The 19335-nt window shown below is 32.9% G+C and overlaps 1 protein-coding gene across 1 annotated transcript; it reads right to left on the bottom strand.

Annotated features, from left to right (window-relative positions):
• Window positions 1–17746: 17746 nt before the first annotated feature.
• LOC149177175 (heavy metal-associated isoprenylated plant protein 39-like) lies at window positions 17747–18612 on the bottom strand. Its single transcript, XM_089423322.1, has 3 exons — window positions 18473–18612; window positions 18298–18373; window positions 17747–18186 (listed from the first exon to the last, which is right to left on the bottom strand). Exons 1-3 carry the CDS (start codon window positions 18479–18481, stop codon window positions 17939–17941), a joined length of 333 nt encoding a protein of 110 aa, XP_089279448.1. The 5' UTR covers window positions 18482–18612; the 3' UTR covers window positions 17747–17938.
• Between the last annotated feature and the right edge of the window lie 723 nt (window positions 18613–19335).

A 19335-nucleotide genomic window follows, 5' to 3' on the forward strand; every position in this document is an offset into this window, starting at 1 on the left:
AAGGCCAATTAAGCTAGATGGTTGGCCACCCTCAGTGAGTTTGACTTTGAGATTAGATACATCAAGGCTAAGGAGAATAGGGTTGTAGATGCTCTCAGCAAGAGAGTGCAGATGAACCATGTTGCAATAGTGATCTCGTATGGGACATATTTATAGGATCAGATGTTACAGGCAAGACAATAGGATGACATGTACAGGGAGCTTAGGTACAGGTTATAGTAGCAGGGTCCAGGTGATCAAGATGTTGACTATCATCTCACGATATATGGTTTGGTGACATTTAGGGATAAGATCTATGTGCCAAATTATATTGGTCTCAAGAAGATTATCTTTAGGGAGTTTCATATCAAGCCATATTCAAGTCACTCAGGATATCAAAAGACATTGACAATATTGAATAAGTTCTACTACTAGCTGAATCTAAAAAAGGAAGTGGCAAAGTTCGTGCCTAGATGTTTACAATGTTAGCAGGTGAGAGAAGAGTGTAAGCATCCAGGTGGATTTCTTCAGCCTATTCTGATTCTAGAATGGAAATGGGAGATCATTTCCATGGACTTCATTACAGGTCTTCTCAGGACATTGAAGCAACATGATTCTATCATGGTTGTGGTAGAAAGGTTGAGAAAGGTAGCTCACTTCATTCCAGTGAAGTCTACTTATTCAACTAGTGAGGTGGCATAGGTATTCACCAAGGAGATCGTGTATTGCATGGTGTTTTGAAGAAGATTGTGTCAGACAAGGATTCTAAGTTCACTTCCAAGTTTTGGAAGGAGTTGTTTGCGGGTTTAGGGACAAAGTTGGCCTTCAGTATAGATTATCATCCATAGAAAGATGGACAAATAGAGAGGGTCAACAAGATTATGGAGGATATGTTGAGGATGTACGTGATGCATCAATAGAGGAGATGGGAGGGGTACCTTCCATTGGTTGAGTTTTATTACAACAACGATTACCAGGAGTCACTGAGGATGCCTCTGTTTGAGGCACTGTATGGGAGGCGCTGTAATACTCCCATCAGATAGAGTGATCCAGTGAATAGGGTACATAATGGAACAGACATGTTGGAAGACATGGAATAGGAAATGCAAGTTATGAAAAGGAATCTAAAGGTAACATAGGACTGACATAAGAGTTATGCAGACCAACACAAGGCTTTTAAGGAGTTTCAGGTTGGGGAGCATGTGTATTTGTGAATCAAGCCCAAGAAGAGCTCCTTGAGGATTAGATCACATTTCAAAGGATTTGAAAAGGAAAAAAGGTATTTTTGGAACTTTATTTATGAAAATAATGGAAAATAGGAGAAAAGGAAGGTGAAAGGTCACAGGTTGCATGTGAGGAGGAAATTGAAGGAAAATAGAGGGAAAAGGAATAAATTAGAGGCATCAATAATAAAAAGACATCAGAGAATCAGTTTCTAGCCTTTTGTCAGTTCAATTTTGGAATTAGTCTTAGAGAGGAGAATAGCACCAAAAATAGAAGGAGATCAAGCAAGCGAAGGAAGGACAAGGAAATCAAAGGAAAGAAAGGACCAAACAAGGAAAGGTTGTATCAAGCAACTTCAACAAGAATACTTGCAGGTAATAGATTGCATGTATGGTCTCCTAGCTAGTTTTGACATGCATGGTATGTGCATGTTGGTATTTGGTTCTTTTGGTGTCATTGGAATGGATTTTTTGGGGTTTTGACAATGGATTTTAGCCTTTCCTTGCCATTTTTGGATAGCCATGGTGTGATGGGACTTTTCTCAGTTTGAGCTTTGGATTGCCGAAATATTTTGGATCTGTGTGAGGTGTTCTCAAGAAAATTCCCAAAGGCTTAGGAATCCCTTGACCAGTAATGACGGGATACATGGTATATCCTAAGGTTGGAGACGGGAAAATTCCTCAAGGTATTGGAGAAGAAATTTTGAGGCATCCAAGCTGAGTTTGGTTTTGTGATATTGAAACTGGTTTAGGTGAGGTCAGGGTATGGTGAGGGTGGAGGTAGTTTAACTTCTGGATTCCCTTGGTTTTTATGGATTGGTTTATCCCATGAGATCCCACATTCATCCTTGGAATATGGGGTGGGGGTGATTGGATAAAAGAAAGGTTTGGGTCAATTAATCTATGGTCTTGTGGTACTTGGAAGTCCCAAGCCTAGTTATATCTTTCCTATGTTTAATAAGATCTATGTTTATCTTGCTTTTGATGAGTAAATGCACTTGTTATTATGTGGATTTAATGGTTGTTCTCTCATTTTTATTCATCTGGTTATATGCTAGTTATAGGCATTGTTATTTGATAGTTCTTAGTCATATATCTTTCCATGATTTTACTTGTAACTAAAGGAATAATGAATTCAAGATCTAATTGATGTTATGAAACTAATGTGAGAAGGAAGTGATCCTTCTTTGTAAACCTCCGATAATGTTTTAGCTCCTTATGTTCAGACTTGCATTCATGGCCTATAGGTTTCATGTTTACCAAGTGTTTGACGAAATGTTAGTCCCGATTGGGGAAGGTTAGGTCAAGTCTTGGTTTCAATTTTTGTTTACAAGCATTTTTTCTATGTCATTTGTCATCTATAGAAGTTTCACTGAGTTCTGGGCAGGGGCCTGAGTCCTGATCCTGAAAAAGTGGCTTAGAATTTGGGGTCTCTATCATAGAACTTACTAGAAAAGTCCACAGTCGCATGGAGGCAGGCTTATCAGTGAAACTGAAGGGCTATAGTCGCTTGCATGCCTTGGAAAGGGAGTGACTGGGGCTTGAGGTCAATATAAAGAGAGTCATATAACGGGTTAGACACCTGGAGGGGTTGGGTTGCTCCTAGAGGTCCTGTAGCACCCGAGGGAAGTTAGTAAGGTCTTAAATTGTCAACTCAATTTCCTTAAGGTAATTTAGGAGGTTGAGTTTTATCATAGTGAACCTCAACTCATGTTTACCCCAGGAAAACTGGTGAAAGTGGGTAAATGTGGGAGGTGGTGGGTTACATATAAACTCTCTGTCTAACTCTTCAAAAAAACATAGCACAAATCCATTGTGATCATATCTTAATCACTCCACATACTGTTCAAAAATCTTTGTCACAAGCATAATACAGATAGATGCAACCATACACACTAGACTCCATGCACCACCATCAAAAAGGGTGGAACAATTTCTTCTGAACACCATGCTGACACCAATTGTACTATGCTAATAATGATGGTTTTCTGATCATATAAACAACTACAACACTCTGCGAAATAAGCATTTGAACCAAGGAAATCTATTGCTCATACATTTGTTCCTACATACAATGTGACATCAATGGTAGAAAGGCAAACAAGGATATGTCTTTTTTCTGAGCATGCTCCCACTAAACATATGCTTGGGCTACAAGCATCATCAACTCTCCAAGGTTGTTGTTCAATGAACCACTTGACTGATACCAGTTGTTGAAAAATTGATTGATTAACTCTTCTTTGCTCAAGTCTCCCAATTGCATACATGATGGAAGTATTACTCCCTGTGCCATTTCAATTGATATACAAGATAGTACATAGATAAACAATGCTAATATAGGGATTCCATGACTATAGCTAAATTGATTTGTTACTACTCTTCTATTAAACCAATGTTACAATTATTTAATGCCATGGTACCTTAGGAAGACATACATTTTAATCTATGGAAAAAATAGTGTATATACGTGATTTCCCTTATATAAGTCGTATAAATTAAAAAATTCATATTTTTCGCTCAGATCCAATCTGCCACAACTCCCCCTAAGCGCATGCACCTTTCCAACTTCTTGTTGATCCTATGGTCATATTCTTGACTTATAGGCCCTTGGTTACACCATTCTCTTGTTCCAACTCATATTCATCACCTTCTTCATGCTTTCCATGTTGTTTCCTTATGCTCCCCCTTAGACCATGCAAGCCTCATTGCTTTTCCACGGTATTTTATGAATATACACTTGGTAAAAATGGACTGCAGTGGGGACTAATGTCTCTTACTCAAAATCTAAAAAGAAATAGATTTTGTTTGATCTCTTACTTTTGATTACTCTCCCCTTCAACACGTACACATTGTCTGAGGTCCCGATTCCTTTCCCTATCACACTCTTGGAACCTTGTTTTTTGATGCAAAAACCTTTGGAGTTAAATATTACTTCTTTTCCTCATCAACCATTTGACTCACACTCAAGGTATTATACTTCAAGCTTTCAACCAACAACACATAAACTACATTTGTCTTCTTGTCACCGAGATTGGCCTTACCTTTTCCCAACACTTTTGATGGAGAATTATTTCCAAGAATAACATGGTCATCTTGGGCTTTGTTCAAGGATAGGAATCTACTCTTTTCCTCTAACGTATGAAAGGAGCATCCGTTATTTATTTACCCTTGGTCATCTTCTTCAAATGTGGATAGAGTGATACCACACTTGAATTAATACTCCTCCTTCTTCTTCCACACCATGGTAGGATTCTTTCTAGTAAACACATTCTCCTCTAGTTTTTTTTCTAGGCCTACTCAAGTTAAGCTACTCCTTTTGCATGATTTTTCTTGACATATCAGATAACATAAAATCTCTAGCCATGTGACCAAAATTGTCAAAATTGTACAATCTCACATGACAAAGATATGATGCAAGAGGATCAAACCCTGTATTTTTCACATTAGGTCTCAATTTTTCCTTGATCATACTTCCATTACATGCATAGGATATGCAATCAACTGAGTTGTGGCCAAACATATTACAATCAAAACAATACCTATAAAATGAACTTATATACCTAAATTATGATGATCTCATTTGTTTTCCTTGTCGCCCATACTATTTTATACTCTGCGTATTAGATTTGAACAATCGACTACTACTAATAGATGTAATGTGTCCATAGTTGTGGCAGATGTAGGATTCGACCTCATCCATCAAAGGAGAAAAGGAGTTTTTATTTCTAATTTGAAATCCACCATAATCTTCTCTTGGAGTGAATGGTCTTCTAGTGATAGGTGCTCCTCTTGGTACTTTCTTGGATATTGGATCTACTTCTTCCTTCCTGGTTTGCTACAAATATTATTACTATTATCTTCTACAAGCTTCATAGGTGTTGCATTATTGTTTACATGTTCCTGTGAGTTAGATTCTCCCTTATGAAAACCTAGACCATATTTTACCAAGGGATATATTTTTCTCTTAATAATGTTTCCAAAAGCTTCATACCCTTCTCCATCTTAAGCTGTTTTTCCTTATGTTCTAGCATCCTCCTCATTGAGACAATTTCAGCTTCAAGCTTCTCGCATTGATTCTCTCTCACTTTTAATTGGCTTCTCATCACATATTCAACTCTTTTAACCTCTTCCAACTTGATATTCAAGATGATGACTCCCTCTTTAAGCTCGTTCTCCTTCTGATCAAATATCTAGAATAGTTTTCCTTTATCTTTGTTCACATATGTTAGCCTTTCAACCTCAACAGTTAACTTCTCTATTACAACTAGGGTTCAATCAAGTTCAGTTTCAAGGAGCATTATTCTATCATAATCATCATCTTGGTTGTTCAAAATATGCATGGCTAACATCAAATTCGTCTAAAACACAACTAAGAAATAACTCACCATCAATTTTTCCTTCAAATATTCTTTGCTACAACATATCCAATTCTATTATTTCTCCATTTTATGATTTCTCTCCTTTATGATCACTACTTCATTCACACTAGGAGAATGTATCTCATTGGGATGAGACTCTTTCTTAAAATATCTCTTTTCTTTCTTTTTTCTCCCACTCTCCATTGTAGCTACTAGTGTCTCCTCCATACAAGACCTGCAATTTGTCCCATATATCTTTTTCAGATTTGAGATACATTACCTTCTCAAGATATGCACTATGAAGATTATTGTAAATCACACACTTTACTTGGGAATTCTACTATTTCACTTTTGTTGAGAAGGTATATTTGTAATATCCTTCATACACCAACTTCGAGACATTATATCCATAATCTAATAGTTCATATTTAACCTTTTCACTCCATACTTGATAACTTGCAACACTGAGCAGAGACACATCTTGATGATCCATTAAGAAAAACAAATTCGCCAGATCTACCTTCCAACATATAAGACTTAAAAGCACCTGCTCTTATACCAATTGTTGGGAGCTTGAATATACTAAGAGGGATGGTGACTAAGTATAATATAGAATGGATCACTAAATAAAACTTTTTGCTATTTAGCATGCTCAGGAATATATACACGACTTTCCTAAAGCCAATATGCGTATGTACATGTTCTTCTCACACACAAACATCGTATATTTCTACATACTTAGATTTCATACTCAAATTCATTTACATAATTATCTAGAGCCTTAAGAGGAGCATAACGTATAAATAGTATATACCCCACACATACAAAACATAATATCATATGAGTAGCAACATACATGAGAAGCATATAAAACATGCACAAGTAAACCATGAAAGCAACACATAAACCATCATCAACATATGGACATCATATATTAGGTGGAAACCCTTATGAGAGAAAAAACCATCGATCACTTGTTCTCTTCCTCTTCTTTATTATTCAATCTTATTTTACATCAACCACTAGCTGCCACTAGTGTGCAACCTCTTAATTGTGATGTATGCGAGAAACCACCCACTTCAGGTCACAACCTGATGAAGCCATGAATTTCACAACTATATGCAGACCCTACCTACTATAGGCCACAACTTGTTTGAGGCCCCAAAATCCAATAGCTTCTTAGGCCATCACCTGAAGGAAGCCAACACTCCCTAAATCAACAAACCACCACTTTCCACTAAAGGCCCAAACCTTGAAAACCTTTGGACCACCTTTGGACCAATTTTTATATATTTTCATATTGGACCCACAAATCTCTGCACAAAAAATGATGGACGTCGTTTCATCAATTTTCACATTGGACCCACATAATCTTCTCTACTCAATATGACTACATAATATCTACTGACTCAAACCCTAGCTCAACAACCACTCTCATCAATGCACCAACAACACACTCACAAACCCTAATGGAACCATACTCTCATACATCTCTTCAATATGAAACCTCTCAATAAAGACAAACAATAAATTACATTACCAAACTAAACACTCATATCATAACCACAAGAAAACCTCTTTCTCCTTTATATACACATCAATGGAAGCTGTACATCACATAAATGGAGCTCTCAAACTCAGTAAAATACATCAAGACTTAGCCAATCCTTCCTTTCATCCTAATATACATCAAGTTTAATGGTTCCATACCCACCATCCAGAATTTAACGGTGTTAACTCCTACAACAGGGCTTTGGCTCCATCCTGGTTTCTCACAGGTGTCAATAGTCTCACCAGCTCACAGTAACTCTTAGATCCTTTCACTCAGAAGTTGTGGCTTTTCCTGGTTACTATTCAATTTCTTATTGCATTAATACGACTCTTAGTCTTTTGTTAGGGCTACAAAGATGTGAGGAGTGGGGTTACTTCAACTTAGGTTGGTACTTTCCTCATTTCCTTAATTATTTCAAACATTTGTGTTTACAAAGGGGTTTATATTGATTTAATGATGGTGCTCTGTCTTATGCTTGTAGGTACCCAAGTTTTCTATTGATATCTATTTTAGTTTCCGAATCTGAAATGAATACTAAGGGTTCATCTCTCCACTTCTTCAGGTAAAGATGCTACTTCTCTCCTTTGCAGTAATGGAGTTTTCTCCCTCTAGAAAACTATATGTATGATTCAAGGGTTAATTCTTAAAAGGATTTGGTTCCTAGAACCAACAATTCTATGGATTTTTTTTTTAAAGTTAGTTGGCAGGACAGTCGATGAATAACTCTTCAGAGCTCTGATAGTTATAGTCATGTTTTCAATTTCACTACATTTTAGAGTATACCTTTAAGAACAATTGTCTAAAACTTTTGCCTTTGGCCGTGATGAGTTTTAAGATGTATGTTTCCATGATAGACATACTCTTTACTTGAACATATCTTGTTTGTAAGAAGGTATTGTTTTTTGCCATATTTGTTCTTGAATGAAAGGATTTTGTTAATTTTTCGAGCTCAATTTAGAAATGGTTTCCTGTCTTCAAATTCTATTTTTTTTGGGTTTTGTACATAATCACTGGTGCTTAGTAAATCTTGTTGTGTGAAGTTGCTTTAAATCCATATTTAGTTATTTCATAGCTAAAGCAAAGGCACTGTGTTTTGATTGATGTCACTTCCACTACTTTTTCGTCAGCATGATTTTTTTATCAAGTTTGCATAGTATCTTTTGTTCTTGGGGTTTCACTTATTTAATATTGCATGTCTGGTTAGATAACTAGCTGGTAGACAAAAGGATTGTATCTAGGCTATTCTAATGGCTCGACCAGGAGACTAACCCCGAGCTCATACTAGATGAGAAAGAAAGACTAGATGTTTTCGACTTGTGTTACTAGCCTATCTCTGGATCACTCCTTTATTTTCTTTTATTGTTACCATCTATACACAGACTAAACTGACCTTGCAATTGAGTTGATAATTTGACCAATTTATCAAGAAATTTTTGCATCATTCGCTTAAAACAATACAACTAATTCTACCCCTCAGCTATCTTCACAACATGGTGTTTCCTTGTAGACAGTACTGCACAGAGAAATACCTCAACAACTATATGTCCCTACTAGACTTAGTCGTGAGTAGTTCTATTATTCACACAGATCCATCTCGCCAACCAACATGGGTTTGTTTTTGTATCTTTCTTGAACTTTGCTTGCAATTCTTCTCCTTCAAGTCACCTCAAGTTCCTTGTACCCTCTCTATTTCCTTTTCCTTATAATTTTGTTTCTCAAAGAGAATTTATGGGTAGGTAACCGCTTGACACATAATTTTCCAACTACTGTAACATGTAAGACTCGTTCAACATTACTTTCCATTATGCATTATTTATAATTTCATAAATAAAACTAATTATTTCTTAATTATTATGTGACAGTTACAAAGTCTGCAAAGTATCATAGTATCTTTAAAGTCATTAATTTAATATTTACAGGTTAACAAAAAAAATCTTATAACTAAAATTTTAAAATAATTATAAACCCGTAAATTTAATCTAGGCATAAGTAAATATATGTTTCTTTTAACAACATAAATTTTATGAATATATGTTTCCTTTAACAACATAAATATAACATAAATTTTATGTTATGTTTCTAGAGGGAAAATACTCATTATCTTTTTGAGTGTTATTCTCTTGAGTGACCTATGTGTTCTTTGGATGGAGTGGTATTCTCTTGGGTGCACAACATAAATTAAGTGTAACTTTTTTTCACTACGCGTATATATTTAGGAAATGCGTTTGAGGAATTTTAATTTTGTTATTAAAAAAATTAAGTAGATGGTTATGATTTCACTTCAGGTGAATATTCTTGGTCGCATATTAATATTGAGAGTTGAAAGTCATTCAAAATATTAAACTTTTAAGTTTCTCTTTCAACAAAATTTAAAAGACAACTAATTTCAATTCCATAGATTATTTATTTGATTCAATTGAATTTATTTTTTGTTGAAAAATCTAATTAGAACAACTTGGTGCCGAAATCATAGTGTCCAAGTGTCTTAGTTCAGTTTTAGTTAGTTTAGTCTCCAGTTAGTTATCACTGATGTTTTCAATGTAATATTGTTTAACCGATTCGTAACACTGAGAAGAGAAATCCTCTGTTTGTTCTCTTCAATTTTTGTCATGGTAGAGCTATTTTTCATAACACTCCATAAGAGAGCAGCAGAGAGAAGAGACCAATTTTAGTTAGTCTAGTTTAATCGAGTATCACTCCAGTAATTTTTACTGATATTTTTAATGTAATATTATTTAGCCAATTCCTAATACCGAGAAGAGCAATCCTCTATTCCATTTTTTTTTCTTCAATTTTTGTCATAATATCAAAGCTAATTTACATAAAACCCCAAGAAAAAGCAAGAGAGAGAAAAGACATTGTACACAATAATCTTTGAGAAAACCACATAAATTTAAAATTTAAAAAAAAAACACAAAAAGTAGGAGACAAAAAGCAACTTCTTATAAAAACTAAGATATTTTTCAAATTTGTTTTTAGCCAAAATAACGCATCCCAAGAATTACGTTATTAACGTACTTCCGCAATGCAAGAGACTCTTTAAGCATTACTAACGCACTCAATAAACTGAAGAAGTCACACTAGCGTCAATTAAACCAATCAACTACACAGAGCGTCACCCATAGTGTTTAAAAGAGCATCATAGTGTTTAAAAATTTTGAAAAAGGGGTGTTGCATTTTTTTGGTTGAAAAATGAGATTTAAAAAAATTACATTTTCATTGTGTTATTCTAAGTTTTTTGAAATGTCATTTCTGTGAAAATTTGTAAATTCATTTGTTTGTGGAAATTAAAAAATAGATGTGTTTTTATTGCAGTTAGATGTAATGTCTACAATTTGATTTTTTTTGTTGAGTCGTAATGAGCCAACACTTAACAAATGAGAATTTTTTTTGTTGAGTCGTAGTGAGTCAACACTCAACAAATGGGAAAATCCAAAAGGCTCAGAAGGTCAAAGCGACACCCAAAAATCAACAAATGGGAAAATCCAAGAGGTTGAGAAGGTTAAAGCAACACCTAAAAATGTTTAAGATCTTTTTAGATTTGGAAGAGAAAAGACAAAAAGATACATTTGCATTGAAATGCATAAAAGAATCTCTCGATGACAACATTCTTCCCAAGATGACAACCAAGGAGGCCTCAGATTCTGTTGAGAGGTGTTTTGGTGTAACAAGGAGCATTGCAGTTGAAGATGAAGGTGGATTTATAGCTGCAAATCTACATCCACGTGAAAAGTTTATTCAATCCCCCTATGCATAACTACAAGTGGATGAAGGTTTGGTAAATCTAGCAACAGAGATAAAAATTTGGTGAATCCAACAGGAGAGTTTGTTGATAAAATTTTCGTGAATCCAACAACATAGCTAGTTGAAGACAATGAAGCTGCCATTGGAGCAGTCAGTACTATGGTAAATCGAACAATTATTGCAAATGTAAACATTGATGAAGGTTTGTTGACTAAAAATGAGTGGTTGTAGATGCTACAACAAAAACATCATATTGACATGATGTTATTTGGTGAGATAATGCCACTTGAATATGAAAACCAAGTGGAAAACAACCTGTTTGTAGTAGCAAAGGTTAGTAAAGAAGTCGAAGAGATAGAGACAGAAACAAAGACAAAAATAGAGGCAAAGGCAAAGAAGGAAGCCCACAAAGAGAAAACAAAGACACAGGCAAAAGCAGAGTTGTAAGTGCAACATGATAAAGTTATCATTAAAGAGCAGGAGGAACAAAATCAATGTGGTTTTGCATATGTTTTTAAACTTACCATTAATTTACAATGTGCACGTAAATAGGACAATTATGAAGAGTTAAAATTCCTTCTAGCATGGTTTGCAACACCATGTCTTGAAAAGGTATGCATAGAAACTGCATAAATGAACTTTGAAGACAACTTGGATGATGAACAAATTAATTAAATTTTCAGGTATTGGAGTCCTCAAGAGATGAAATTCTATTATGGTCTTATGTTGCAACAGATTGATGATGAAAAATACATTAGAGAAGATAATATATGGCAACAACCCACATACAAGCCTTTTTTTGAAAAGTTCAAGACTTGCTTCCACAACGTTGAATGATGAAAGACCCGCACCAACAAATGAACAAAGTGAAATTTGAAGCCTACAAAAAAGAAGAAAATGCTAAAACAATTTAAAGGTTATAGGTTCTAGAAAAAGAGGAGAAAAAATAAATAAATGTTGTTGCAATTAATTTTTTAAATTGAAAGCCTAACTAAAACATAGAACACCAAACATTTTATTTAATATTGAGAAGAGCAATCTTCTACTCCATAGTTGTGTTCTCTTCAATTTTTGTCACCCTTCAATCTGCATTCAGTCCATAGAATTTGAATTATTTTCACTTCAGTCAGCTCATATCAATGCCATTTCCATTCCATTTATCCACAATAAACATTATACCATGAAATAATCACTCGCCTGTAAGACTTCTTTCTTGTAGGGACAGTTTGAGACATAATATACTCACTGCATGGCTCTCACTCCATTGCTTGCGTGCTAGTGGCAGTCAAAGCTTTTGCTACCCTGTTGTTGCGTTTTTTTATGATGAAGCCAATGGGTTGCTGTGAAACAGGAACTTCAGTGACTGAATACTGATATTCTTGTTTCTTTATTTATTTTTAATATCCAAAGCCAAATCTCAAGCATTTTGAGCAAAATAGTGACTACAGAGTTTGCCAATCAGTAGATTTACAAAATGAAATATTAATATTTAAATTATATTGTAATGGGGACGGTTTAGAGTGAGACCAAGTTAATATTGTACAAATTGTTATATAATCAAAATGAAATATTAATATTTAAATTATATTGTAATGGGGACGGTTTAGAGTGAGACCAGGTTAATATTGTACAAATGGTTATAGAGTTTTTGAATTTTTTTTTAATTTGATTTAATTAGATAACATTATAAAATTAATTTTTTAAAATAACTCTATAATTATAGAATTTGTTAATTGGTTAGGGAAATAGATATTTATATCTGTGCAAACTCTTTGGTCAAAGAAGTTTTATCAATGAAGATTAGTTGACTTCATGTTTTTTCATTAAATTCTTTATAAATTATTACATAGAAATAAATTTACTGGATTTGGTGGGCAAATTGAATTTTCTCCTTTTTATTTCGAGTCCATTTCATTAAATTCTTTATAAATTATCGCATAGAAATAAATTTACCCAATTTCGTTTACTGGATTTGGTGGGCAAATTGAATTTTCTCCTTTTTATTTCGAGTCCATTTCCTTGAAGGTTATTGTATATGTATTTTACATTTAACCATTGCTGATTTGGTGTTTTACTTTTAAACATTATTTATTAGGTGGTGGTTTAAATCTACCCACTGATTTCATAGCCGTCTCACTCACCACATGCATATATGCAAATGCATTGAGGATATGCATTGAGGCTCCTTTGGGTACTTGCCGTTGGTTGAACACTCTCTGCAATGATCCCCTCTTTTAACCAACTCGCTAGGCTTACAATGGGAGAGATGCAGAGTTTGGCCTAATACAAATATTATGCTAACACATATAGAGCGTTTCTAGGATTATAGTTGTATGCGAAGGCATATAGAGTTTTTCTAGAATTACAGTTGGAGCAATGCAAAGATTGGCAGGTTGAAAATATTATGTTAATGAATATAGAGTGTTTTTAATAAATTTTTATATTTAATTAATTATATATTTTGGTGTTGGATTTTTAAGTTAAATGTTGTAATTAATTAATTAATAAATAACATTTAAAAGATTTGATTTTGATTGAGTCTAGAGGGTCATTGAGCCTAGAGATTATTCTACAGCCCAATGTGATGTGTAACTCTGTCAATTCGTCATCAAAGTTAAAATTTTGTTCATGGCTGCCCAAATATAATTTTTAAAAAATTAAATAATTATACAAAATATTTAAACAATATCCGCTCATGAAAAAATTTGCACGTGAAGAAATTGGATCCCTCTTGGTTCATATTAAATCCCTATTTAAGATGAATCTATACTAGTTTTAATTACAATTACAATTGACATTATTGATTAAAAGACATTATTTTAATTTTAATTACAATAAATATGTTAATAAGATGAAAAAAATAAACTAATTATTTATTACTACTCAAACTCATTTATCATGTTAAACATAGCCTATGTTATTTTTTCAATTTTAAATAGAGTTTTTAGCTATCTTTTGCAATCAATTCCCATCCCCTTGCCATTATGATATCTGACTATTAAAAAACATCAATATGAATACAACTAAAATTTAGTGAATCTCTTTTGCAAGAGATGTATCATAGTAAGTATAGGTTTGAGGAAAAAAATATTAGAGGAAAAAAACATTTCTTATAATAAATCCTATTATACTTGAATAAACATATAATTTGGCATACACCTATCATCATGATGAAGTACATTATCAACCCTAAAGAATATTAGAGAAAATAAATAACATTAAACATATAATTTTGCATATATCTATCATCATGATGAAGTACATTGTCAATCCTAAAGAATATTAGAGAAAAGAAATAATATTTACCTTAATGAATCTTATTATGCTTTGATAAACAAATAATTTTGCATACATTTATCATCATTATGAAGTACATTTCCATTTAAGGTTGTGCTAAAAATAATAATAAAACTAATGATAATATTTAATCCTAATAATATCAATAAACAAGGCTTTGTCATATTTATAATAATAAATTTTATAATGTTAAGGTTTATATTAGGATTTAATAATTCAAGTTTATAAGATTAGACTTTATAATGTTGTGTTTAATATTTAGATTTAGTATTATAAAATTGAGTTTAATATTAGAGTTTATAATATTAGGTTTATTAATATTAATATTAATAATAATTGATATCATGCTGGTTATTAATAAATAGAAAAACTAGATTACTAAAGAAAAATGTGTAAATATTAAATTTATAATTTTTTTTTTTTTAATTTTTATTTTTAAACATAAAATTAAATAATAATAAATAAATAAATAAATAAATTTAACCAATTATACGTTTTAATAATTTGGTAATAAATAATTTGGTATTCAATTTTAAATAAAACTCTAATTTAAAATCTATTTTTAAATATATAAATAATTGGATTAATAGATATTTTGGTATTCAATTTTAAATAAAATTATAATTTAAAATCTATTTTTAAATTTAATATATTGAAAAATACGAAAATATTAAACAGCTCAAACTTTTATTGATTAAATTATATATCACTAATTTCATTTTAACTTAAATTTAACCATCAGTATAATAATATTGGCAACATTACAATTTCATACTTTATATATGATACATGAATTCTGAAACAATCCAAATCTTGTAATTCATAATTCATGATTAATAAATTACAAAACTATCCTATCCCATCCTAATCATGAGAATGACAACTTCGAAATTAAATTGACCCAACTGGCCACAATAAAAAGAACAATTTATAAGTTGCGTAAAATCAAAAACTAATTTCAAATAACGACGAAAAGTTATATCACCTCATTCCAACCCAAACAAACAAAAACCAGCCGTTGGCGGGCCACAGTATTGGCAGGCCAGAGTCCGACCGGTGGGAGCTGGAAAACCAAACAATATGGAATTGTTGACTGTATCGACATCGTGGAAAGTCTGTGCGAGGTCTTTCGCGGAATTCTTGTATTTTGGAAAAAGATATATTTTTAAAAATATCTCTGGTTGATATACTTGATTAACTTTGTTATTGAAAATTCATTAGATGTTTATTGTTGTATATGTATATATATATATTTAATTCCAAGTGGAGAAAGGTATTATTTTTTAAAGTTGATCTATTTGATTAATTTTGTTATTGAAAATTTAGTAGATAAAATTTATTAGATCGATATTGTCATATAGAGATAGTTTGTTAAGATGATTTGGGAAAATTTTACTCGGTTAAGTTAGTAGTGGTTTTCAGTTCTTATAATCTATAGTTTTGACCATGGTTTTATTTTTTAGTGGAGTCAATTTGGTGTTAATTGGTCCAGGTGACCCATGGGATTCTAGCAAGAGTGTCTTTCCCGGTGACCATGGGATTCTAGCAAGAGTGTCTTTAGACACCACCACTTGGTGTTAATTGGTCCGAGTGATTAGTGAGATTCTAGCAAGAGTGTATTTCTGGGTAACCAATGGGATTCTAGCAAAAGTGTCTTTACACAATACCACTTCTCTAGGTGTTCAGTGATCCTAACAACTAGTATCAAAACCAAACCCAGAACCACTGTGAGAGCATATTAGAATAAGAAAATGTAATGGATTCAATATTGTCAAAGCTTTGTGGAATTTGCTTATGATAGGAAGGGAAACTCAAAGTATGAATATAAGGAAAGAGAGGTTAAGTAGCTAGAAAGACTAGGTGAAGGCATGGATAAAAAAAGCTAGAGATGTGGCAAGAGAGTCAATGGTGTTTGAAGATAGTGAAGAAGCTAGCTTTTGATTGAGAGTGGTAATGGTGTAATAATAGCAATGGTGTGTGAACACCCTAAGGGTTTTGGTCCAAGGAAAGTGCATTTCCCTAGAAAGTTGTAAGGCCTGTTGTTCAAGCATACATGATGTCTAGGAGTATGGATTGTTATAAGGCTTTGATGAGGCCTACATGTAGTGCATTGGAGCATAGAGTCACTAAGTTGTGAAATGGACTACTTCAATATGTACTAGGGTGGCACATCCACTAGTATCCTAGCTTGAAGGGGGGAATGTGACATCTCATGTGAGAAGGGTAATGAATGATTGAGACCAGGTTAATCTCCCCTAGTCAAGTTTAAAAGAAAAATTGTTAAAGTGGTTTGGGTAAACTTGACTAAATCAAGTTACTAGAAGATTTTTATTAAGACCCCTAATTTTTCTTATAGTATTATTCTCTAATACAACCTCTCTAGGAACATGAATAAAAGCTTTTAGTTATAAGTGAAAATTAATTAACATTAACTTCAAAATTATAAAAAAAATTGTATTCACTTTTAACTATAAGTATTTTTTTTTTGTCAATTTAATAAAAGTTTGGTGACCACATAAGTAACTATAAGTATTCCACATGACTGAATTTAGTAACCACTCAGGATTGACTTTGGTTATCAATCAGAAGGTATGGCTGAAGTGAGGCATAACAATGGGAAATTAGAAAAATCTTAAGCCAGTTCTCCAAACTACAACAATAAGTATAATGGGTTTTTCGAAACTACAACAAGAAGTATTAATCACAAAGGGAGACCATGTTGCCTGTGAACAACTTATGAAATTGAAGTGCCAATAAAATAGTGCCCCTCAAAATTTTAGCTATTTTGTGATAATAACTGTGCTAGATATCCATAAGTGGTTTTGCATATATTATATGATGATGAAGTTGGAATTTTATTTTCTAGGAGAACACGAGCATGTGCCACTATCACTGATATATTATTTTTGACAATCAAGAAGGAAAATCCTCTTACAGACTAGCTACCCTTATGGATAACTAGATGTATAAGTAGCAAAGTTTTATAGATTAAATGGTTGGTAATTAGCATATCCTTATAGATTAAATTGGAGATAAATTTAGATAGCTATTAAAATATTTATTTGTCATGATAAGATTTTTTAATGTTAATATATAAGTAGAAGATGTTCAAAATATTTATGTAACATTTGTGTGATGAGAATTTGTAATATCAATAAAGGTCTAATAAAAAAATATTTTGAAAACTTTTAAATTAATCTGATGACAAAAATATTCTCCACTTATTAATTTTAGATTATCTATAATTTACTATTTAAAAAATGAAAATTCTAAAATATACCATGTTAGTCTTCCCATGATCAAGAATTTTGTTATAGAATTCCTTAATATGAAGTTAACTATTCAATTCCCCACTCCTTAATGTGAAATGAAATTACCTATTCAATTCCTTGTAGAACCAGGATAAAATATATTAAATATAATATGTTAAACATGATAAATATATAATCATATCAAACTTACTATATATATATAACTATACACAAATCCAAATCCTTATTTATGACCATGAAATTTTAGTCGGTTAATGTTATTCTTATTCTTATGAGATTGCAACTATTGAGAAAATCTGATATGGAAAAAAATATCGCTTATATAAATTATCCACCATGTAACTTTTAAAAGAGTAAACTCAGAGGTCCCTCTAATATGCCTGGAGACATGGCAATTACAGTTCATATCAAACATATGATTGGACTTTTAGCTATGATTATTTATAACTTTTAAAGGAGTAAACTCAGAGGTCCCTCTAGTATGTATGGATACATTGGCGATTACAGTTCATATCATAAGATGGCGCATTCATTGCGATACTCATCTCTCCCATATGATGGGTATCCATAGATGCTGCTGGGATTCACTTGATACACAATAGGTATCTTCTCCTCCTCCTTTTTCTCGTCCTTTGCAGGACCTACGCTCAGCAACTCTGCTTTGTACCCCAATTTCCTTAATTTTTTTGCAAGATACACAGGATCTGTTTTTCCCACAGCAGTTATCTTTCCCTCTTCCTTGTTGACTTCAATAGAGTCCACTGAAACAGAGCACTCGCAACATTAGTAAAGGAGTATGAAACAACAAAACTCTAGTAATCGATGGAAAATATTTTGCCTATATATGTAATAAAGGTAATGATTATTCGTGCCTCCAGACCCTGCAACAGCCTTCATGGCCCTCATTTTGCTTTTCTCATCGTCTATGGGCGATTTAAACACCATCTTCTGCACATCCAATTAATTGTTAAAACATCTCTAAATAATTCTTCAGTCATTCCCAAAAAAATGCCAGTACAGGATTAATAAAATGGACCATACATATACCTTCGACATCGTGATAGCTGTTGAAGAAGTTAAAAAACTAATGTCTCAGCATCCAAGCAGACCAAATTAGATACAAAGTGGTTGTGATGAGTGCTCAATCAGTTGCATGAAGGAAATAAATAGTTGCAGGTGAGAGAAAAGTCAGACAGCCTGTTGTAGTGAACGCTTACTTCCGCGAAGGATCTACGTTCGGGGAACGATTGTAATTAACTAATAAAATAAATGTGAAGGGCTCTACGCTTCACGTGTCTTGACTCTTGATGTAGTCAATAATCGAATTGCGATTATTACACAAGGAGGGCCCTACGCTTCACGTGTCTTGACTCTTGATGTAGTCAATAATCGAATTGCGATTATTACACAAGGTTTCGATTGCTTTTTATAATTAGGTTGAGCTTAAGTTGGGTTCTCTTTCTTTTTTAAAAAAAAAATTACGTTTTTATATTAAAATATAGAAAAGATATTTTTTTGGGTTTGGAGTATGCTTTGAAACTGTTTTTGTTTGGTTAAGAGTTAGTTTTTCTAGGACAAAATAAGTTAACTGTCCAAGACTGAGAGGTATGAGCGAAAGCCTGCCCCCTTAAGGACCACCACGGTTGGTTTTCCATGAATAACAGTGATGAGCGAGCCTGCATTCGCCCATAGCAGCTAGAGATAGATGTCCTCATTGTGAGTGTGACAACTGAATTATGATACGTTTTCCCAACTATAGGAAAAAATAAACATATTTTTTTTTTTATAATTTAAAAGACTTGTTATCTTTAGTGAAACTTTCCGATAGTTTTATGGTGTGTTTTTCTGGTTTAATTTCTTTGTGTTGGTTTGACAACTGAATTATGATATGTTTTCCCACCTATAGAAAA

The sequence above is a fragment of the Pinus tabuliformis genome, chromosome 4_1 (genome assembly GCF_031772625.1).
Source record: "Pinus tabuliformis cultivar Carrire ecotype Pingquan chromosome 4_1, CPIR1, whole genome shotgun sequence".
In the NCBI taxonomy this organism is placed as follows: Eukaryota; Viridiplantae; Streptophyta; class Pinopsida; order Pinales; family Pinaceae; genus Pinus; species Pinus tabuliformis.